Source organism: Rhinopithecus roxellana, chromosome 2 (assembly GCF_007565055.1).
Source record: "Rhinopithecus roxellana isolate Shanxi Qingling chromosome 2, ASM756505v1, whole genome shotgun sequence".
In the NCBI taxonomy this organism is placed as follows: Eukaryota; Metazoa; Chordata; class Mammalia; order Primates; family Cercopithecidae; genus Rhinopithecus; species Rhinopithecus roxellana.
Window position 1 is genome coordinate 159,265,701 of NC_044550.1, and position 23,418 is coordinate 159,289,118.

General features: G+C 34.5%; 2 protein-coding genes across 13 annotated transcripts in view; one reads left to right on the forward strand and one right to left on the reverse strand.

The window, feature by feature from the left end:
* LCORL (ligand dependent nuclear receptor corepressor like) overlaps positions 1-7,239 on the forward strand; it is a 182,993-nt gene extending 175,754 nt beyond the window's left edge. For 8 of the 11 annotated variants that reach the window (XM_030922726.1, XM_030922740.1, XM_030922750.1 and 5 more), the window contains one exon: positions 2,555-2,697. In XM_030922726.1, the coding sequence (XP_030778586.1) occupies positions 2,555-2,568 (14 nt within the window). In that variant the 3' untranslated portion in view covers positions 2,569-2,697. Of the gene's footprint in view, positions 1-2,554 lie in introns of all 11 variants that reach the window. The other 3 variants (XM_010368012.2, XM_030922797.1, XM_030922826.1) reach the window with 1 other exon arrangement.
* The window catches only part of NCAPG (non-SMC condensin I complex subunit G), a 32,985-nt gene continuing 13,925 nt past the window's right edge, over positions 4,359-23,418 (reverse strand). The window contains exons 10-21 of one of the 2 annotated variants that reach the window (XM_010368009.2): positions 23,162-23,251; positions 22,660-22,839; positions 19,818-19,928; positions 17,117-17,236; positions 13,941-14,165; positions 11,101-11,282; positions 10,617-10,791; positions 8,601-8,762; positions 8,229-8,367; positions 7,751-7,837; positions 6,040-6,109; positions 4,359-5,134 (exon numbers count right to left, since the gene is read on the reverse strand). In XM_010368009.2, the coding sequence (XP_010366311.2) occupies positions 5,011-5,134; positions 6,040-6,109; positions 7,751-7,837; positions 8,229-8,367; positions 8,601-8,762; positions 10,617-10,791; positions 11,101-11,282; positions 13,941-14,165; positions 17,117-17,236; positions 19,818-19,928; positions 22,660-22,839; positions 23,162-23,251 (1,665 nt within the window). In that variant the 3' untranslated portion in view covers positions 4,359-5,010. The remainder of the gene's footprint in view (positions 5,135-6,039; positions 6,110-7,750; positions 7,838-8,228; positions 8,368-8,600; positions 8,763-10,616; positions 10,792-11,100; positions 11,283-13,940; positions 14,166-17,116; positions 17,237-19,817; positions 19,929-22,659; positions 22,840-23,161; positions 23,252-23,418) is intronic. The other variant, XM_030922837.1, reaches the window with a different exon arrangement.

Here is a 23,418-nt window from a genome sequence, read left to right on the forward strand (position 1 = left end):
ACTCGTAGTCTCAGCTACTCAGGAGGCTGAGGCAGAAGGATTGCTTGAGTGCAGGAGCTGCAGTGAGCCATGATGGTGCCACTGCACTCCAACCTGGGCCACAGAGCAAGACTCTGTCTCAAAAAACAAACATCTAGAAAGGTACTTTCTAGCTGTAATGTTCTAATGCCTCTGGTTCCAGCATTTCCTAAGATAGCTGTATTCTAAGAATTCTATAGAGCAGTACTGCCCAAACTTTGCATATCCATTGTTTTTAAGTATATATGAATTAAATGTCAAGCTGTATATCAGTAAATTTAGTTTTTTTTCAAAACTGACATTTTCTCCCCATACATAAGTATAGTTTTGTGCACCTGTAGGATCTGTGTACCCAAATTTATAGTATACCATTCTAGAAAAGTTACCTAAGAAAACTGCCTTATGTTTTTGAAAAGGAAAATCATGTAGTTATTAAAGTATTCTTCGTCTGTGATGAAAACATCTTAGTCAAACAAACAGCAAACAAAACAAACTTTGTTTTTGTTTATGACCATGATTATTTGTTCTATGCCTTCATCTTCTTTTTTGGAGTTTAATACTTACTATACTTGCCTACCAATCTATCTTGATTAATATAATTGTGTTTTTATAGCTTGCCTTAGAGTTTCTCAAAAAGGTGTACATCAAACTTTTGCTTTGAAAATACAAGCAATGCAAATATGAAGACTAGCAGTCCTTGGAGAAAGGAAATGGCTTTATCTGAATTTTGCTAACTTGAAAAACAAAAATGAAGTCCCTGAGGACATTTTAATAATAATGTAAATTTTTTTCAAAATTCAGTTGATTTCTAATATGTATGAAAATATTGTATTTTGGATCTTTCATTTGTCACATATACTTTAAATATGTCATTTTTTAATCACATCTGTTTTAGCTTTTCAAAAAAGTGGTTTACTACTTTTGATGCATACTAAGCTACCTGGTAGTTTATCATTTTGTCTAGTATCTATACAAATTGAAACTGTATTCTATGGGACTGGGACTGTTTGGGGAGAATGCAGTTAGATATGTTAGTGGTGGTAAAACAGGATATAACGGATTTGGCTTATTGAATGGCATATGGGTTGGTTGGTTGAGGTTGCAAGGAGGGATCTACTGGAGTCTGGATGCTCCCATTTCCCAACTCTACCAAGTCACTTAAATATGAGACACTGAACCTCATTGCTAATAGGAAGATTTGTAGAGCTACAGTTCGAGAAAGCTTAGGAGTGATATAGTTCAAATTAATTAACCATAGTTAAATGTCAAGTGAATTAGAGAGCTGAATAGTTTATAAACATAAGGATTCACACCTGAATATGTGGACTGTAATACTTAAAACTAGGGATGGCATATTCATTACACAAAGAGTGGACTAGCTCCCCTTTTGAGTGTCACGTGTCTGTGATTCTGAAGAGTAGCACTCTGCTTCAGATGTTTCACAACAGGCTTTTTATAAATGTTTACTGAATTTTTGAGTAATTACTATGTATTTAGCACTGTGCTTATCGTCACAGAAAAAATGTTAGCATCCTTTCCTTCTGATCTAGAGGGGGTTATCAGACTATTAGACATGAAACAATAGTTTAGAACCCAATAGTTCACTATCCAATGCAATGTTTTACTGAGAGGACGCTGAGAGATGTGAGATTGGATTAGGCATGGGTAAAGGTTTGGTTAAGCAGAGTGGTGAGCAAGGTTCCCTATGTGGAAACATTTAGGAACAGACGGAACTGTTCTCATGAACTTGTGGAATAAGACACCAGTCCAGAACATTAAAGAATAATGTTGAAGAGATCTGACCAACCTAATATAAATCCAAATAAGCCAACTTTCCCATTAATGTAAAAAATTATTTGAAATAGACAACCAGAATAAGTATCCTGTGGATGCCGCATGCTCCTCTGATGAGCTGGCCGTAAGTTTAATTCCTGATGATTTTCCAGCCTCATTAGAGAGCTAGTAGACAAGCATAAGGAAAAGAGAAAGGGCTGTATTCCAGTTCCAGGCAGGTGACTGTATGACCTCAGGCATATTTGTACTTAACTCGGAGTCGTCTTGATTTTATTGTTTACTGTGAGGATAAGCATACCAACCTTACTTGGCTTTTGCGAAATTCAAATGAGACAATACATGCGAAGGTGGCTAGAACATAACAGGCAACAAATGTCGATCCCTTTTTTTCCTCAAAGTGGCTCTCATCCTGATCCACAAAAGGGCAAGTTAAAAGGGTTGAATCCTGCCAGGCTCACAAGGTTAAATAATATCTTTTCTGATGTATACTGATGTAATCCATATATGCAGTGTTACTTTTTCAGTCATATGTGACTTCTCAAGTTACAGTTTACATGGCATTATTCATTGTATTTAGTTCAATAAGTAGGTGGGAGAGAAAACTGTTGTATTTTTCAGGATAAATGCTTTATGTACACTGAAGTTTAGAGGTCCAAACACAACAACTAAATGTTCTTTTACAAGGTTGATAATTACTTGGAAATTAAAGTAAAACTAAAATGCCTTACACTTTTTCTTCCAGCATGCTACAAATGAAAACTGATGAGAAACTGAATGTGTCTGATGGGAATACAGCACGTTGCCCTTTGAGCCCCGTTAAGATGTGCCTTAATCGTCCCATTGAATGGAATCTGAATTTGACAACAGCATCTCTAGCGAGCTGTACAGTTCATAACCAAAATCTCAAAAGTGAAGAGAAATAGATTGCAGTTCTTCTTGCACTATCTTTATTTTGTATGTCAATATTCCTTCTGAACAATAAGCATTTATCAATTGATCTTGAAGTATTTCTAGTCCTGTGATTTGTCTTTATATTAAATCATTAGCATTAATCACTTTGATTATATTCTTTGTATGTTTTTTACATGTTTTACATCAGATCATTGTGGAATTTTGTAGTATAAACGGATTTCGATGTTTCTCTTTTTAATGGTATTATGTGAATTTTTTATGCCCTAAGTTTAAATACGTAATTGTCCCCAGTTTTATTTCTGTGCACAAAGTTTTAATATATAACACATTGTGATTTATAGAGCTAGTATTGTAAAGATTTGTGATGACCTGGCCCATGAGCAGTTGTCAAACAGGAAACAGGTGGACACCAACTACCTCGAAGCACATTGGTGAAAGAAAAGGCAAAGGTATCTCTTAGAAGTAAATCTCCTTCAAAGTTATATATGTACAGAAGAAAACAAGTTGACCATAGCTTTTTGTCAAGTAGCATGTTTCCATTCACAGGAGAATGTGAGCTGATCAGTTCTTTGTCTGTATTTTAAACCTGTAAGTCTGTGGGCTTTAAGAGCAATGGCACAATTGCATGTTTGCTGTTTAGCAAATCTGTGCCTCTTGGTAGAGAAGAATACTATGTGGTTTCTGTAAGTTACCAGTTTTGAATGAAAAAATGGTAAATGGATTTACATCTGTTTTATTGTACCTTAGCCTTTTATTTTAAAGGGATGACTTTTAAAAGCAGGACATTCCCTACCTTTAACTCTAATAGTGCAAAGCACAGTTTCAGCAATGGCTACATGACTGTGTCTAAAAACTGAACACTCAGAATACTAAAGGTTTGGTGCTTAAATTTGTTTTTCCCATGCCACAGAAAGCAAACTATGGTGAACCGCATGAGAACATGGCTTCTTTCTTTTTGGATAGCCTGGCCATGTGTGAATGGGATTTTAGTTTATTATGTTTCTAAGACTTTTCCTTACAGCACACTTAATGTACCTTTTCAGTCCTTCTCCCAACCCCCTGCAAATTATCTTTAAAATAACAATGCATAAGGAATTTGAAGCACAGGAGAACACAGAGCCAACAAACAGAATGAAGAACAATCATATATTTTTAACTGACTTTCTATCATTACCATTTTTCCTTTTGCTTAATAACTATCTTGCTTTGTAACTTTGACTCCTTTTATAAGTTCTATGAGGCACATATGTATAGCAATTTGGTTCTAAAAACCAAATTGCTCTTACTTTAGCTCTTACTTTAGCTCCATCTTAAAATTTCACTTTAAGTAAATGGCTTCTAATAAATAAGCCTAAAAAAGCACAATTCTTTAAACAGATCCATGTTAGGACATTTCTGAATAATAAAGAGAAAAGGTGTTTTGTTGGGTATTGCAGAAAAGAGGACCAGTTTCATACAGTACAAGTTTCATAAGTCAGGTCAAGTGTCAATTTCAAAAGACAAGAAATGAAATTGACCTAGTGCTCATAAATTGGTAGCATATATAAAGAGAACTTCCTGTCACATTATTTTCCCACTAGAATTATTATCCACAGTAAATATTATTTTATTATGCCAAAAATATAGGGAGCAGCTTCATGGTTAATATACATTTATGTTGACACCTCCCTAACCCAGGAAACATTCACAAACAAGGACTCCCATATGCAAATACTTTAGGAAGAGAGATTTCCTAGGCAGATAGCATCATCAAAAACATTTTCACTGTAGGAATCACAAAATAAGATTGTTAAAATAACTGTTGAACGTTATACTGGTCTTCCTCACTGGTGATAAGCTCCTCCTAGCCAGTTTGTGGTACTTCCTTCATTTTCCCTTGACATGTTACTTGTTAAATATGTCCTCAGGCGGTTTCATCTTTGTTGATTCTGCCCATCTAAGTCATAAGCTTCTCAAATGCAAGCTACTAGCTAGTCACAGTTGAAAGTTTTCCATAATGACATGATTTTAAACATAAAGAGTTCATAAGAATCACTTGGAGAGACTATTTAAAAACGAGATTCCTAGGCCCTCCTCAAATTCTGATAAATCTGTGTGATGCAGATTTGTTCTGGACTATAATAACTGATGCTGTCCTAATGCTTTCATACAGGCCAAAGTAACATGGAAGCGCACAGCAGAAAATCTTCAGAAAGATGTAAGGTTTGTTCTGATTTTGACATGGTTAACTTTATTAAAGCAAATAACTGGATATAATCTTAAAGGATTCCACCTCCATCATCTTTCCTAACTTACATCTTCATTGAGAAATTGTGCAAAATTAAGTTTACTTTTTTCTAGCGCTGCTGTTTTGGCTCGTCTTGGTAGTCTCATCTTCATTTCTGATTCTGGTTCTGGAACTTCATGATCACTAAATAGATGTTGAAAATACACGAATTTAGATACAAGCTTTAAAACCAGTTTATTTATAAATAAAACTTTTTTGTTTCTGACTCACATTCTATCAGTGTGTAATTGATAGCCTGATTCCATTGACTTAGCTTAAAACTAAAATCAAACAATGTCAAAAAACACTGACTTGGCTATCCAGCAAAGTGAATCATGGAAAACCTAGCTAATGATTTTATATACTATAATGGAACCTGGTGTTATACAGGAAAAAAGCCACAGACTTGTAATGAAGCTTGTAATTAAACGAGGACCATAACTGTCCAAAAAAGATTTCTTTGAAACTCAAGAAGTGAGAAAAAAAATAAGTTCTCTTGATTTAAGCAATAAATTCCAAAAACACAGTAAAAAACAAGTTCCCCCTCTTGATTAAATTTAATCAAGATAGTGTGAAACTATGTACTGAAAATACACACAATACAATTTTGCCAATGAATACAAGACAGCTACCAACTTTCAGCTCTAACAGTGGCTTCATTGACAAGAAGCCAAAAATAAACACTCTACCACACAATATACCCATATTATAGACAGAATTATTCTATCATTAAGTGTAGAGAACCCAAATATTATCAAAATCAAGAGTTGCTAACTGAAGAGGAGTCACATCATGTAATTAGAAATTGAAACAACATATTAAAGATAGCACTAAAGACCTTGCCAACTAATTGGCAAAAGCAAACACGCCGTAAGAAGTCAAATGCTCTTGATAATGGAATTTTAGACTCTATACCCAAGACAGCTATTTATAGTTTTCACTATCTTGTTATATATTTTCTCTCATTCACAAGAAAATTAGTTTTTTTCTACTTCTAGAAAGAAAAAGTGACGATAGGCCTCTATATATTCTAGACATGCATGGCATACCTTTCAGAGTCGGCCTCAGCAGTCTGACGCCTCCTGTTCGTCCTAGCTGAAACTGTCACTTTTCTCTGTCCTTGAAGACAGTATAATTCATTATCAGAATTTATTATCAGTTGCTTATTGTTTTTAATTTAGTTTCTAGGCTAACTACACCCTTTGTTTTCAACACAACAATCCTTTCAACACATGTATCTCCTACTTGTTCTAGCCATCTTGGTACTAGTTACCACTACCACAGAAAAAGGAACCCAAGCAAGATTAAAAATTTATTTTGTAAGCACTAATAATGAGTAAGGGAAAATAAGGAAATTTCAAGCAAGTTAAAAGAAGGCAAATTTTAGTTCAATGTATTTGAGGACAGAGTATATGAAAAATGTGTTATAATGAAGTACCTATATTATTGCTATAGCACAAAGTCTGTGGAGAGACTCATGAAAATTAAAGGTTAGAAAGGTAGGTTAGGTGCATAAACAGGTGCTAAAGAAACAGAACTTATTTTTTTCTTGGAAGGTGATAAAACAAATAGAACATTAATCAGTAAGGTAATAATGGCTTCTTGTAAAATAACATATACATGACCAATTCAAATATGTGTTCTAAAATATATTTCAATGTAAAAACCAGAACCTTTATATACTAGGGATTATAAGATTCTACTTACTAGAAATTTATAAGGTTAAGGAGTAAGACAAAGTTTGGCTTGTGATGTTTCTCATTTATAAGAAATAAAACAGTATGAATACATGAAGTTTGGTGTATTAAAAAGGATGGTGTTCTCATGGTGTGATATACCACAAAAAAAATCTGATCAAAACCAAACTGTTCAATGTGACAGTCTGTTTGAAAATTATATACTCTACTTCATTCATGTGGCACTTTTTTCTACTCCTTACCTGCTTTTACTAAATGGATTTATCCCCAAGAAAACATCCAACAATATGGGACTAACTTGGAACAATAGCCAACAATCGGCATTTAAATAATTTACTGGTTACAAAACAATATTCCAGACTCCATTTTAGAAAAAATTAAATCTGCATCGAAAAGGGCCTTAAAAAATAGATTTCTAAAATTAAAATCATGGTTGGCTCATGGGTGGGATTATTAGTGTTCCTTATAGTAGTTTGCCTGGATGTACTTTCTGATTCTTCTGTAATAAGCATGCATTGCTTTTGTAATGAGGAAATAATAAAACAATAAAAATATCTTGAATTTCAGATTTTTTTCCAAGTGATCCCCTAGTAGTCAGCATTTACTGTGCCAGCAGATCCCCTATTGTTGGATAGCCCTTGGGAAACAAGTTGCGAAAATAGGAAATAAGATGGGAATAGAAGGAAAACAAAGCCCAGAAAAATGCTACAGGGATTTTTTTAAAATGCTTATTAGTTATATGAAGGACAGAACACAAATAACTAATATAAAACCATCATTTAACCAAATATTAATTTAACCCAAATTATCTCTTGTAATATGATGTTTTGCAGCATACTTCTTTCAATCAAAAGCACCTAGAGCAACACTGATTTTATCATCTTTAGATACAAGGCAAAAACGGACATCCACTGAAAGAATTAAAAAGAAAGGATACCAAAGACATTTAAAAAAAATCTTTATCCCTAAGGAAACAAAGATAAGAAAACTTGCAAAACAAGTATTTCTCATTGGAAGACAAAATTGAAAGCTTTTATCATAAGATGGTCAATCCATACACTACCTCTGTTAGTCTTTAGCTGAGTAGATTTTGATGCTTGGGTTGCTTTTCCACCCCTGAGAGGAGTCATGTATACTTCTTTATTCTTTTCTATTAAAGGGAATAATACAACAATATAAATAAGATAGCCTCATGAAATATTTTAAATTGTCTTTCTAAGTCCAGTTTTTATGAAACTGAAATGACAAAGTCCTTCTAACAGCTAGTGAAAAGTTATAAATCACCCTTTCGAAAATTTGAATGTTGGAAGAGAAGCAAAACTCCTAAAAAGATGGTCATATGTTGAGAAATGCATGCCAAAAAACATTTGAAAAGTAGAATAAACATTTATCAGTAATGCTCTTTCCCAAGAGGATTATTTAGAAAAAAATTTTCATTCATTTCTGATGTCCAACCAAACATGTTAGAGTAGAAAAAAATACGTCTCAGTAAAGATGAAAAACACAGAATCTTATGAATATTCTAGTCAGTATGCCATTACCATCTTCGTTTTGAAAAGTAGTTGTAGTCAAGCTGGCATCCTGTGCTACTTCAGCTTGGTCACCAAATTCTTTATTTCCTTTTTCTAACTGAATCTTGATTTTCTCCAAAGCTCTCAGACATGTCCTATCTTTTACTTGCTATAAAAGAAAACATTAATATTTTGTAAACACCACATTCCCTAATCTTCTTTGAAAACAGTACCAATACATATCAAATTGTTTAAAAACACTAAAGTATATGAAATTTATGAAGAAAATATTTCAAATAAGTCACAATATGCTAACATATGTATAATCTAATACAACCATGTCAATTCTACATGTATAAATATAAACACAAACTAATTCAGAGTAATTAGAAACTACTTTACCTCCAGAATCTCATTCAATAGAACCAGAAGATCTTTTGCAAGATGGCTACTGAGTTCTAAAGAACTCAAGGCTTTTGTATAGACTCGAATTTCTGGTGAGCACGGACTTGTTAAGATCTCATTGCAAATTTTCATAGCCAAATTGTCATGTACTGTTAAGGCCTAAAAAATTAAGAGAAAATTCTCTGTAAAATGAAAATGATTATGATTATTATATAGTCTTACACATCTAACAAATATTTCCAACTGTCTTGTCATAATCCCAAATATAAAATGTCTAAAACCAAATTTAACATCTGCCCTACCACCAAAATAAGCTCCCCTTCTTGACTTCTTGTAGTGGATGCTGTGATATAGGGCCCAGTTCCACTTCCTGTAGGAAAGAAGCACTCATCCTCCAGTTGCAGCATGTTTTGGAGGGTAGAAGTTCCCAGATGCAGTACTGATCCAGGCTGACGAAGGTAGACTTTGGTGGACCTTGTCCAAGATCACACCTCTTCTCCCAAAGATTTGTGCAAATCCAATGACTGGCCAATGCACAGGTACAGTGTCTCAGCTTGCCTCCATTCTGGACAACTCAAAGGAACATCCCAGTTCTGGAACTCCCTATGGGATTGGCTGGGGTCTTTGCTTGCATAGCAGTAGTTGAACTTAGTGCCATGCCCCAATCTACCTTCCTCACTCTTCCAAGATGCTGATCATGAGAGTACTCCCCAATTACACTATGGCAACAGCTCCTTTGAAGTCTGCTGTTACACATACTTAAGAGTTTGCCTGGACTCCTCCATCTTCCTTGCCTCTCAAGCTCTTTCTTTTAAATTCTTGTACCCATAGTTCTTTATTAGGTCAATTTCTATTCTTTCTACTTTCTACTATTACTTTCTAGTACTTTTTCTACAAGCGAATTACACAGATTTTTCAACTGCTTTCTTAATATTATTTTCTTTCCGCTCACCAGTTCATCTCATATAACCATCACTGACCACCAAATTAATCTTTCTAAGTGGTTTTCATGACATTAACCCTTTCTCATCATAAGCCCTACATAATCACCCACTGCAAATAAGGCCAACTCCAAATTCCCTACATTGGCCTTTAAAGCAATCTATAATCTACCCCCAATGTTCTATTCAGGATCCTTAGCCAAAATTATCTTTCTACAGTTCCCCAACATTTGCATAACCATCTACATATATCACCTTTACTAAAACATCCTTCCTCTACCCAAACCACTCCCCAAATACCAACAAGGCCTAACTGAATTTTGGTCAATGAGTTTTAAAACTAACGCTGTACTCATCATTCCTACCACATGACTCTTGCCTTTGTCTCAAGTCCTAAAGTGCTTAATAGCTCTATTACTGACCCTTGCCTAATTCTGCCTAATATCCTTTGTAATCTTATCTTACCAATAATATAAGACATATGACTTGAACAGAGTAGCCTATCACTAAATATCAAATAAAAGAGAGTAACACTTTCAACTTAATCTGTTAGTATCTGAAATCACTAATACATTAAATTTCAAAAGTAGTAACAAGTTTGACCAAATGCCATTAAAGGATTAAAACAACCCAGCTTAAGTTCAGTCTGTGAGTCAGTGTGCAGTTGGTTTATCTTCTTCGAATTAAAAGCCAAAAAAGTTTGAAGTGAATTTTAGTCTTTAAATTCTCCTTCTTTGTGCCAGAAGCATAGCAGGTAAGCCAACATTTGAAGACTCAGTGAGTCCTAGATAACGTAGGTTATTATTTCAGATTAACAGTCAGTACTAAGTGGGCATGGTGTGGGTGGTAAATTTTTAGTAATTTCTTTTCAGTAGCAAAAATGTTAGCATTGATTACTTCTGTTTTTGTATTTCTCCACATTTCCCAAGGTCTTGTTTTTTCATGCTTTGTGGTAAATGCTTGAGACTGAAGTCTAAAGACCAAAATGCAGTTCCTCAGTATTTCAAGGGATCTTTGAGAGAGATTATTTTACCAAAACAGTGATCTGCGTGCAGTTACCAAAATCACTCACCTGATAATCTTGGGAAGTCTTGGTTTGAGGATTTAATCCACTTGGTCTTGTCAAATCTATGAGTAACTCAGCAACATTTGTGATATCAATTTCAGCTAAAGGAGAAGATGCAGGGGCATTGGCCAGTGTTTGCAGGGTTGGAAGAAAAGCTTCTTCAAAGCATTCCTGATTAGTCCTGTTGAGAAACAAATTCAACGTATGTTGACAGAACATTATTTGATGAAGAAAAGCATGACTCCAAAAACTATTATGTATGAAATTCAAAACTACTATATATGAAATTCACTCATCAAGATAAAGTGCATTTTCATCCAGGAAAGAGCCAAAAATTCAGACAGATAAAATCTGTATCATTCTTGTCATTTTATCATTTATCTACTAAAGATAGAATAAGTATCAACCACAAAATATTATAGATATAATTCATGGGGGACTTGAATTTGATGTCAAGTCAGATTTTTGATTTATCAGTATGACTCAATACCTGCTTGCATAAGCAAAAACGGGGAAGAACACGCCGAGGCAATGTCGAAGTCGAACATCCTCTTCAGTCACAGGATTGTACCACAACAAAATAAGACGAGAAAGAATCCTGCTGCTGACCAAAAGCCCAGAGAACATCAGCTTGGCTAGTCCTTCCGCAGCTCCAGTCCTAAGTTCAGATACCTAACAAAGATGACATTCATTAGAAGAAATTTATTTGTATCTCCTTTTTAAGCCTCTCAATGTAGCCTGTCCTACAGTATTTTTACATGAACCATCCAAAAACCATTCAAGTTATTACCAATTCTTTAAAAGCACATAAAAAGACTGTTTCTTCACAGCTAGACTAACAATGTTAGACAAATCTAAAAGACTAGGAGACTAGATAAATGCTTAGTCTAGCCATGAAAAATTCAATTATCTTAAAATTTTTTAGAAGAACCAAAAACCTTTTAAAACTGTTGGAAAATAAAAAGCAAAACATATATTTAAATGCTTAGCATTTCTAAGACATAGAAAACCCTGGCCCCTGATATTAGAGGATGGTGCCTATCTATAAGCAAAAGCTCCATAGGTAGGAGTGGCAATTTGTCTGAATAATGGATAGAATGTGAAGAGAAGATGTTGAAACAGAAGGCATTCCTAGAAAGAGTAAACAAAACAAGTCTAGAGAAGACAAAGGAAAAGAAAACTGGATGTACACAGGCAAAACAATGAAGCTGGACCTTAGACCATATACAAATATTAACTGAAAATGCATTAACAGCCTAAATATAAAAGCTAAAGCCAGAAAACTCTCAGAAGAAAACAGGGATAAATCTTCATGACTTGGACTTCGACTGGATTCTTAAATAGGACACCAAAAGCAGAAGCAACGAAAGAAAAAAATGAGTGTATCTCCAAAATTAAAAATGTTTAATAAATCTAAGTATATTAACAAGAAAGTAAAGACAACCTATAGAATAAAAGTTACAAATTATACCTGATAAGAATCTACCACCCAAACTACATAAAGAACTCTATAAAGACAACCAACCCAACTTAAAAATGGGCAAAGGACTTGAACAGACATTTATCCAAACAAAATATACAAATGGCCAAGAAGCAGATGAAAAGATACTCAATATCACTAGTCATTAAGGAAATGCAAATCAAAACCACAATGAAGTAGCACTTCATATATACTAGAATAGCTATAATTTTTTAAAAATGGAACCTAAGTGTCAACAAGGATATGGAGAAATGGAAAACCTTCTACACTGCAGGTGGAAATTTTAAATGGTTCAGTCACTGTGGAAAACAACTTTGTCAAGTTCTCAAAAAGTTAAATGACTCGGCAACCCAATTCCTAGGTATACAGATACCCAAAAGAATTGAAACAGGTACTCAAATAAATACACATACACACCATATTCATAGTAAGCAGCACTATTCACAATAGCCAAAAGGCAGAAACAGAAACAGCCCAACTGTCCTTCAATGGATGAATGCATAAACAAATCACCATATATACATAAAATGGAGTATTCAGCTACAAAAAGGAATGAAGTACTGATACAAGCAAGATACCATGTGGATGAATCTCGAAAATGTTATGCTAAATTTAAAAAGCCAAACAGAGGTCACATATTGTGTGATTCCATTTATACAAAATATCCAGAATAGTTAAATCCATAGAAACAGACTGCAGATTGGTTACTGTCAGGGCTGGCAGAAGTAGGAATGAGGAGCAACTGCTTAACGAGTATTCATTTTGGGATGATTAAAAGGTTTTAAATTAGATGACAGAGGTGGTAGTTGCCTTTCATTTTGAAGGTACTAAATGCCAATGAATTGTTCACATTAACAGTGTTAGTTTGGGCCAGGCACGAGGGCTCACACTTGCAATCCCAGCACTCTGGGAGGCTGAGGCAGGAGGATCGCTTGAGGCCAGGAGTTCAAGACCAGCCTGGGCAACAGAGCGAGACCCTGTCTCTACAAAAAATTTAAAAATCAGCAGGCATGGTGGTACATGCCTGTAGTTCCAGCTATTCAGGAGGAGTGCTTGAACCCAGCAGGTGAGGGGGCAGTGAACTATGATCATGCCACTGCACTCCAGCCTGATGACAGAGGAAGACTCTATCTCAAAAAAAATTAAATTGTTAAGTTTTGTCATATCACTTCCACCTCAATGAAAAACTACAATCAGTATAAAAAATTTTTAATCAGTTGGTTTTCATGTGTGCTATAAAAACAGTAGTTCAAGAGTGGTTAAAAGAGATCCAATCCCATACCCTATCTTACATCTTCTATCCACCCAATATAAAATTATTCTAAACTATTTCTTAAAACTCTTGGGGATAAATCTTAGAAGTCTCTATATCACAAATACAATTTAAAGAAATAAAAAATAACAACCCCCATTAATAATCAATAATCACTTCATTTTTGTTTATACTTCATTTCTTTGCACATACAATTTGACAGTGAGAAATTAGGTATGATAGTGAAAGTTAGGATTTAATTAAGATATTAAAAAAGTAAAATAAAAAATGTCTATCCAAATTTAAAATCCAGTAGGAAAAATAAGATATAAAGAGCATAGGGGAGGGGAACACCACACACTGGGACCTGTCAGGGGCTAGGGGGCTAGGGGAGGGATAGCACTAGGAGAAATACCGAATGTAGATGGGCTGATGGGTGCAGCAAACCACCATAGCACATGTATACCTATGTAACAAATCTGCATGTTCTGCACATGTATCACAGGACTTAAAGTATAATAAATTTTTTTAAAAAAAACATAAACAAATACATGCTGAAAATGACATTTCATAATCACAGGACTGGATTATTTCTTACCTCACTATCTAAGAAATCAGACAGGAGTTTCAGAACATTCTTAGCTGTAGCAGTCTCTTCAACTTCTTTTGATTCTTGCTCATCATTACTGTTTATTTCTGTACCTTCACAATGAAGTGTTTCGACTTTTTTAGTTTTAAATGGTTCAATCCCAAACATCATCAGCTGGTCAAAGATTGCCTTTAAAGCACTTATTTTTATTGTGACATCATCAATTTGCAAAACCTAAATCAAGATATTCCCCACCAAAAAAAGTAAATTCAGTAAACTGTTTTAATTCTGTTTACATAAAATTAATATGTATCTTATTTTTTTCTTAGTCAAATTTCAATGACAGTGTCAAGTCTAAAGAAAACATCACTTTTCAAAAACATAGTTAAAATTTCAATTAAAAAAACACATTATTTTTATTTATTTGAACCATAACATTTGAGAGCTATATATTTTAAGAAAAAGTTAATCTTCACAGTCAATAAAAATTTCTGGAATTGGAGTCAGGCTGAATTATATTATTTGTTCCTTTTATTTAAAAAAGAATCAACAATGTCCTCAACTATGATCTTATTTTTTTAAGATCCCAGAAAAACTGTTCAATTATGTTGAAAGTGTTCTAGCCCATCTGTCAAGAGAAAAACATTATATTCCAAGCAATGAAAGGCATTCATTAGAACAGTATTCTTCCAGGTTATCAAGTTTCATTTTTCTCTCATTAGCTCAATGAATTTAGAATTCATTAATAGTAAATTCAGTTTTCAACTGGACTCCTTTATGAAAAGAGGTAAACCACGAAACACAGCACTTTGTATGAGTCTATCTTAAGTTTAAAAATGCCCACCAAATTTCAAAGCCATGAAAAAAATACAGAGCTCAGTATTTATATTATAAAATATATATACATATATATATATATTTTTTTTTTTTTTTTTTGAGACAGAGTCTCACCCTATTGCCCAGGCTGGAGTGCAACGGCGCAATCTCAGCTCACTGCAACCTCTGCCTCCTGGGTTCAAGCGATTCTCCTGCCTCAGCCTCCTAAGTAGCTGGGATTACAGGCATGCACCACGACGCCCAACTAATTTTTGTATTTTTAGTAGAGATGGCGGTTTCACCACATTGGTCAAGCTGGTCTCGAACTCCTGACCTCATGATCCACCTGCCTCAGCCACCCAAAGTGGTGGGATTACAGGCGTGTGCCAGTTTACTATACTCTTTAGTGTAATTAAATATAGGTAATTGGTAAAATAACTTGGCTCTATAACTTGGCTTTTAAGACATTAAAAATCACCTATAAATAATGAATTAAGAAAAATGGCTCAATTTTTCAAAACTTTTAAAGAAATTTCAAGAACACTTCCTGATTGCCAGAAATGGTCCATTATGAATCCAGAATAGTCCATTATGAAGCAACACTGGACAGCTGGGTCATTCTATCATCTTTAAAATATTACCTTCACTTGCTTTCCAGGAAATCACACCATTCCTCTTCTATTGTCCAATTCACCTTAGCCCCTACTGGTTCCTCTTCATCTCCCCTACTTTTATCTGAGGCTTAGGGTCCTACAAAGTTGACCCTACACTCATTTAATCTATACTCATTCCTCAGGCAACATCCTATCTCTAAGCATTGCATACTATCAGATACTATCAAAAGAATAAAGACTTCCATCTCACCATCTTGGACCTCTCCCCTTTACTCCAAACTCACATATAAATGCCTATTTAATATATCCACTTGTAACTTAAACTGTAAACTTATCATGCCCAATACTGAACTCCTTATTTCATCCTATCTGTCATAAAACCTGCTCCTCTGCATTCCCCATTATAGGAAAAGCCAACTTCATCCATCCAGTTATTCTGGGGCAAATCTTTAAATTATCCTCTACCTTTCTGTCACATACCACATCAGATTCATTAGCAAATCCTAGACTTAATTTTCAAACTTAGATTACCATCCTGCTCACAACCTCAGCAACCACAACCCTCATCCAAACCATCACCTTTGCTTTCCTAGATTATCAAATACCCTCCTTATTAGTAGTATCCCTGCTTCCATGCTTGTACCCCTATTCAGTACTAGGGATCTGCAAACAGCTCAAATCCATTCAACCACCTGTTTTTGCATAGCCTGCAAGTTAGGAAGTTTTGCATTTTCAACTGGTTAAAAAAAATTTATTACATGTGAAAATTATATGAAATTCAAATTTCAGTGTCCATAAAGTTTTACTGGACTACAGCCATACTAAGTCATTTATGTATTATCTACAGCTGTCTTCACACTACAAAAGCAGAGCTGAGTAGTTCAGACAGATCATATGGCCTGCAAAAATCTAAAAATATTTACTCTCTGGCCCTATACACAAAAGGTTTGCCAACCCCTCCCTGGTCTACACCACTTTATGCCGAGTCAGATCATAACAATCTCCTACTCAAAGGCCTCCAATTCCTTTCCATCTCATTTATAGTGAAAGCTGACATCTTTACAGTCTATAAGGTTCTAGAAGACATGGACATCCTGCTGCCAGCAAACCCTTTCCTATTATTCTTCCCTTTGCTCAGTCTTTCCTAGCCATATGTTCTCTTGTTCCTTGAACACACCCAAAGTCCTACACCCCAGGGCCTCTTCCCTTGTTCTTGCCTCTCCTTGGAAACCCAGATAACCAGGTGGTTCACTCTTGTGCTCAAATGTCACTATTTGCTCAAATGTCAATTTATTAGTCAGGTCTTTCTCAACCAAACAGTTCCCTCTCCTCCTTCCCACTGCTTAGTCCCCTTCTCTGCTTTATTTTTCTCTATCTGATACATTGTATACTTATTTTTCACTGTGTGTTTCCCCTTCTAGAATGTAAGCTCCATTAAGACAATACATTTTATCTTGTTTTATTCACTACCTACCTACTTCATTTTTCTAAGTCTAGAACAGTTGCTGGCACATAATATGCACTCCATAAGTATTTGCTATGTGAATAATTAAAAGCATATCTTAAATAATTGGCGTTTCATCTTTTTCTACACATTTTAATAAGAAAACAAAAGATAAAAGTATTGCATCTCCAAAGATTACCCATAATAATCATCATCATCAATAAGCACCAGAATAAATTCAGAGTATTAGCATTATCACCACAGAGTATTTCAGAAAATACAATTGAGATTTATCACAAGATAAATCCTACCTGCAATAGTAATATGAAGTGTTTACTTGCAAAATCCTGATTCTGTAGTCCACAGCATCCCAAGCATAAAACAGCCAGGTTTCTTACAACAGGATGAACACTTATTATTCCAGGAAGAATCTAAAATGAATCAGAAATTTTCCATATGATTTCATGGATCTACTTCATTTCCTTATTGTCTATTACCTCAAAGATGTCATTTTTCACTTTTAAAGAAAAGGTAAGTATTAAATTGCTAAAACAGAACAATAAAGCCAGAGTGACCTTCCTGAAATAGGATCTGATCATGAGATACCTCCCCTCCACCTGCTAAAAGGGACTCAATGGCTTCCCAATGCTCACAGAACAAGATAAAACACTCCTTAACATGATATATACTATTCCCTATTGTGTAGTTTCTTTCCCAATCTTCTTATACCATGTTACTCTTGCTCAGTTTGTTCAATTAGTCTGGTTTGGATTCAATGTTATCCAACAGAAATATAATAGAAGCCACAAATGGGAACCACATATGTCATGTTAAATTTTCTAGTAGCCACATTAAAAAAAAAAGTGAAACTAGTTTTAATATATTTATTAACTCAATATCACCAAAATATTGTATCTGTAGTATTTAATCAATGTAAATACTATTAATAAGATAACGTACCTTCTGCTCTTTGTACTAGTCTTTGAAACCCAACATGGTTTTTCCTTTTCTTTTCTTTTTTATGAGACAAGGTCTCACGCTGTCACCCAGGCTGGAGTGCAGTGGCACAATCTCGGCTCACTGCAACCTTAGCCTCCTAGGCTCAAGTGATCCTCCCACCTCAGCCTCCCAAGTAGCTGGGAGCACAGGCCCGAGTCACCACACTTGGCTAATTTTTCTATTTTTTTGTAGAGATGGGGTTTCACCATGTTGCCCAGGCTGGTCTCAAACTCCTGATCTCAAGCCATCTGCCCACCTTGGCCTCCCAATGTACTAGGCTTACAGGTGTGAACCACCACGCTCAACCCCCAACATGTTTTTAATCCTTACAGCATATCTCATTTTGGACTAGTTTTTAAAAGCCATGTGTGGCTGGCAGCTACCATATTAAACAGTCTTCTCTTCCTTTTTCATATAATGTCTACTCAAATATGAGACCAGGGTCATCTTCCATGAATAGGTCAAATCCTGTTATTATAAGTTCACATATGGCCATATAGCTCTTCTTCATAGCAAGCACTAATAGCACAAACTTTCACTTATTTCTTTACTTAATTGATGCTCCTCTCACTTGACCAGATCAACGTCGGCAATCTGTATCTATTTTGTATACCATGTATACTTTATTCCCAGCACTTAGTATGTAACAGATGTTCAGTAAATATTTGCTCAATGAATAATTTGGATTTTCCCAATGAATAATTTATTAAATCTTTTATTTAAAACACAGTAACTTCATAAAAATATAACTTTTATCCAAATATCTTTTATATTCCTCTACTAATCTCTTTCAGTCTTTAACCACAGATTTTTATACACTTAAAATCATTATGACCATTCAATTTTGTGTTTTTTCTTCACATAACACTGTATATCCTTTCCCACATATATACAGTCTTCATATTTACTACTTCAATTTTGTAGGACCAGACATAAAATACCCAAGTACTAATTAAGCATCACTTTTCATAAAGGTAACTGCTTTTCTAAAAATAAAGCTAAATTCTAGTGGTTGAGTACACAACAGTATTTCTCCAGAAGCTCTGAACTATTAAAACTGGTTTTCTTTACTACATTCAGGAACTCATGACAACCCAAGGAATTAGACTTCAGATCCTATTCATTGGTTATTTCTCACTAGTACCAAGTAAATACAACTTTGAGAGACTTCTGTAAGAACCTGGCTCCATACAGAATTTGCTTTGAATGAGTAGTACTATCAAAAACAACAACAACAAAACAGTGCACTAATACTGTGGCCATTAGCCTCATGTGGCTACTGAACACCTGAAATGTGACTAGTCCAGTTTAAGATGTGCTATAAGACTTAGCATGCAAAACAGAATGTAAAATATTGCAACAGTTTTACTAGTGAGTAAATAATGAAATGATTAATATTTTGGATATATTGGATATATCCAAATAATACAGTTGGATATATTCAATATACTAAAATTATCCTTTTTTTTAATGTGGTTACTAAAACATGTAAAGTTACATATGCTTTGCACTATATTCCTTATCAGAAAGTAATGTTCTAGAGTCTTACAGTACTTGTGTCCCTATGGGAATTACCTACAAAGGGTTATTTTAAAAGCCCTTTAAATATAATAAATAAATTCCTTTCCCAGGGCATAAAATATGATTGTCTCAGTCTCATTACATAGCACGATTCCATTACTTAAATATTCCTGGTATGTTTCAGTATCTCCTCTCTTACTATTCAAAAAATGAAGACATTCTGTATCTCTTTCCAGTATAAAATCATTTTTTCAAATCTTTAAAAGACTGTAACTTATATATCAGGTCCTTTACAGGCATTATCTTATTTAATCCTCACAATATGAAGTAACTGCCATATATATATATATATATATATATATATATATTTATCATTTATACTTAGATATTTAAGACAGTAATCTTTTCATTATTTTGGTTTCTAAAGAACATATTACTTATAAAATAAGAAAGGAGTGGACTAAAATAAAGCCCAAGAGGCCATCAACATACCAAAGATTCGATGATTTCATTCATGGTTGCACTTAAGCCTGTTGAAATGGACATCTGCTTCAACAGTTCATAGCATAAAATAAGACATTTCTGCAATGTTTCAGCATCATTCTAAAATGAAGACAAAATATTCAGCATTAGTAATATCTTCTCCCTATCCCTTAAATGTTTGCTTTCTCAGGGCTTTGTGTAGGGCATACTGTCCCTCTATATAGACTCTGTAGGTGATCTTACAGCTATCACACAGATAGTAAATGGTAGAGGCAGGATTTTAAAATTGGCAACTTCAGCCAGGCACAACAGCTCACGCCTGTAATCCCAGTACTTTGGGAGGCCATGGCGGGTAGATCACTTGAGGCCAGGAATTTGGGGCCAGGCTGGTCAACATGGCAAAACTTCATCTCTACTAAAAACACAAAAATTAGTGTGGTGGTGCACACCTGTGGTCCCAGCTACTTGGGAGGCTGAGGCATGAGAATGGCTTGAACATGGGAGGCGGAGGTTGCAGTGAGCTGAGATCATGCCACTGCGCTCAGCCTCGGCGACAGAGGGTTGCCTCAAAAAAAAAAAAAAAAGAAGAAAAGTCTAATCTTCACCCTGCCTAATTATCATCTCAAAAAAAAACAAAAAAAAAAAAACCTGACAACCTCATTTATCATCTGTGAGCTAGCCCAGCTATTTTCTAAGTTTCAGATTCATATATACAACTGCTAAAAGACATCTCCTCTTGGATATTCCAGTCTTCTCAAACTCAACATGTCCAAAAGGGAACTCATCATTACACAAATCTCTCCTCTTCCTTATTCTCTAACTTCATGCTGTCATTACCATCTACCCAGTTGTCTAAACCAAAAGACCTAAGATACATTCCTGACTCCCTTTTCTCCCTGTTACCAATTTCTAAATACCTCTGAAGTTCATCACTACTTTCCACATCCACTGTCATCTTGTTCAGACTACCATCATCTGTAAGTCTCCCAACCCTACTGTAAGTCTCCCAACTATTACGCCTGTCTAAGCTTTTACTACTCTCCAATCCATTTCCTAAACAACAGTGATCTGAGACATAAGACTTACCTAACCACTTAAAATACTAGTGGTTCACCATGATCCTTAGAATACAAAATTTTTAGTATTGCTTACGCAAGGCCTTACGTGACCTAGGTCTTAATTTTTCCCCAGATTTCTCTCCTGCCCCTCCCCATCAATTCTCTAGTAACATGGACCTGAAGTTTTAAAACACAACAGGCATTCTTTAACTTCTGGACCATCACAGATGTTGCTCCATCTGTCTACAACATTCCCTCCATAATTCATTGAGGAGAGACAGCACAGAGTGAGTTACAAGCACAAGTCTAGAGCCACTTCTTGGGTTTAAATCCTGCCTCCACCATTTACTATCTGTGTGATTTGGGGCGAGTTACTTGCCCTTTGTAAAATGAAGATAATAATAGTACCAACCTCATAGGCCTATAGTAAGAAAAGAATGAATTCACATTTGTGAAGTAATTAATGCTGTTACTACCACAGAAAAAGTATCCTCAAACTGTTAGATTATATTGTTATTTTTATTCTAATCTCAGGATAAAACATGTCTTCCTCTGGGGAAGCCAACAATACTCTATGAGCATTAGATACCTCTCCATAAAACCTCTATACTTCCCTGACCATAGCATCTATTATGCTCTGTTGTAGTTGCATTTTAACAGATTTGCAGCCCTCAAACAGGACAAACAGACACAAAAATGGTCAAAGTGAGTCAAGTTAAACAGATGGTATTAACCATGATAGACTACTTTTGCTAATTTTAGAATTTTGAGCTACAGTTTATCATTTTTCAGATGATATTTTCAGTTTTTGCTTTAAATGTACTTTCCAAATTTAATAGCCTATAATGGCCCACAGACTTTGTCAAATAAAAGCCACCAGTAATAAAAATAAAATTCAGGCATACTCTCTGGAAAGGTGGGTGCTGGAGTTGGGATGTCTATAGCTAAAGAGATCAGAAACATAAGTCATGAAACTCTCCTATATAGAGTCTCCTATTTAGCATTCTTTTTATGAGAATACTCTAATCAGCACATCCCAAAATTACAATAAAATGATGTTCATTACAAAAGGCAAGATCCCAAAAGAAATTAAAGTTAATATCAAATATTAATTGATACCTACCTTATGTTTACATATTTATCATTTGTTATAAGACAGAACAGTATCAATACCATTAACAAAAAATTTCTTTCGGGAGGAAAGAAATAATCCATTTAAGAGACTACTTTAACAAACTAAGTTTTTAAAAACCAAACTACTGAAAAGCAAGCTTTAAATGTTACTAGGCATATAAGTTTAGTATTTCATCAAAAATAACAAAGCTGCTTATTAGCTTTTTCTGAAAACACAAAAGTAATTTAGTTTTGAAAAATGCAGTTACCATAGAAATTATTTTGCTAGCAATAAAAAAGAAAGGTCATGGATCTTCCACAAGTAAGAGAAAAATGGATCTATTTTCCTTTTTCAAATCATTCAAGACAAAAAAAAAAAACAGAAAACTCAGATGTGAACCACTGGAAAGCTAGCTTCCCTGGTAAGAAATACTTCGGATTCTAGAGATTAGCATGACAAGGAAGCAAATAAAGTCCTACCTACAATAATTAAAGTTAATTAAGGCCTTTCTAAGTCCAAAAATACAAACAGGGAAAAACTTTTTTCATTTTAATTCATGTCACTGTTATAAAGTGCTCAAAGTAAATATATTTTGGCAATTATAGAAGTTAGAGAAAATAAGATTTAGTTGAGATGATTAATAACACCTGAGATTTAGTATGAAAAAAGTTACCTGTACCTTCTCTATGTGGACTTCTTTAATTTCAAGTTGCTCTGTTTCTTTCAAAAGGTTTATTCTGGCATCTTCTAATGCTTTTATTTCTTCTTTTAATTCTGATGCCCGATTAAAATCCTGTAAGGTAATGCAATTTTCCAAAGCTTCTTTGGCTTCAATAAGCTTAACTTTTATTTCAGCCATCTAAGGGAAGATATATATTGTTTCAACATTGAATAAAAACTGTTAATATGAATATCTGTAGCAATTCAGGAGCATTATTTAATATCTCAACTGCCCAGAATTTAATGAGTCAAGCATATGCAAACTCGTAATTTTCCTGACACAGAGATCTGCATATCTGAGACTGACATATGTGGTAACATTTTAAATATTCTTATAGTTTAACAATTAAACAATAATTTGACTATGTGAGAAACATTTCAGAACTGCACAGCAAGAGGAAAGAATAGACTTGTACAACCACATTACATTCAAGCACTTCTTTCATTTAAAAGAGACTTACCTTGAGTTCTTTCTTTCTCACATCAGCTGGATCATCATTAACACCAACAGTAACAATGGGCGCCCGAATCTCTGAGATAATTTCTGTAACCTGATAAGTTAAGATTCAGAGTACATGCTTTAATATATGTTTGATATATCAGCAAATAGTATCAAAATTCTATATAAAACTCCAAGTAGTATCCACCATATATTGAATAATAGAGCAAAAATATACAGATAGAAATAGCAGATAGAAATATACAGATAGAAACATAT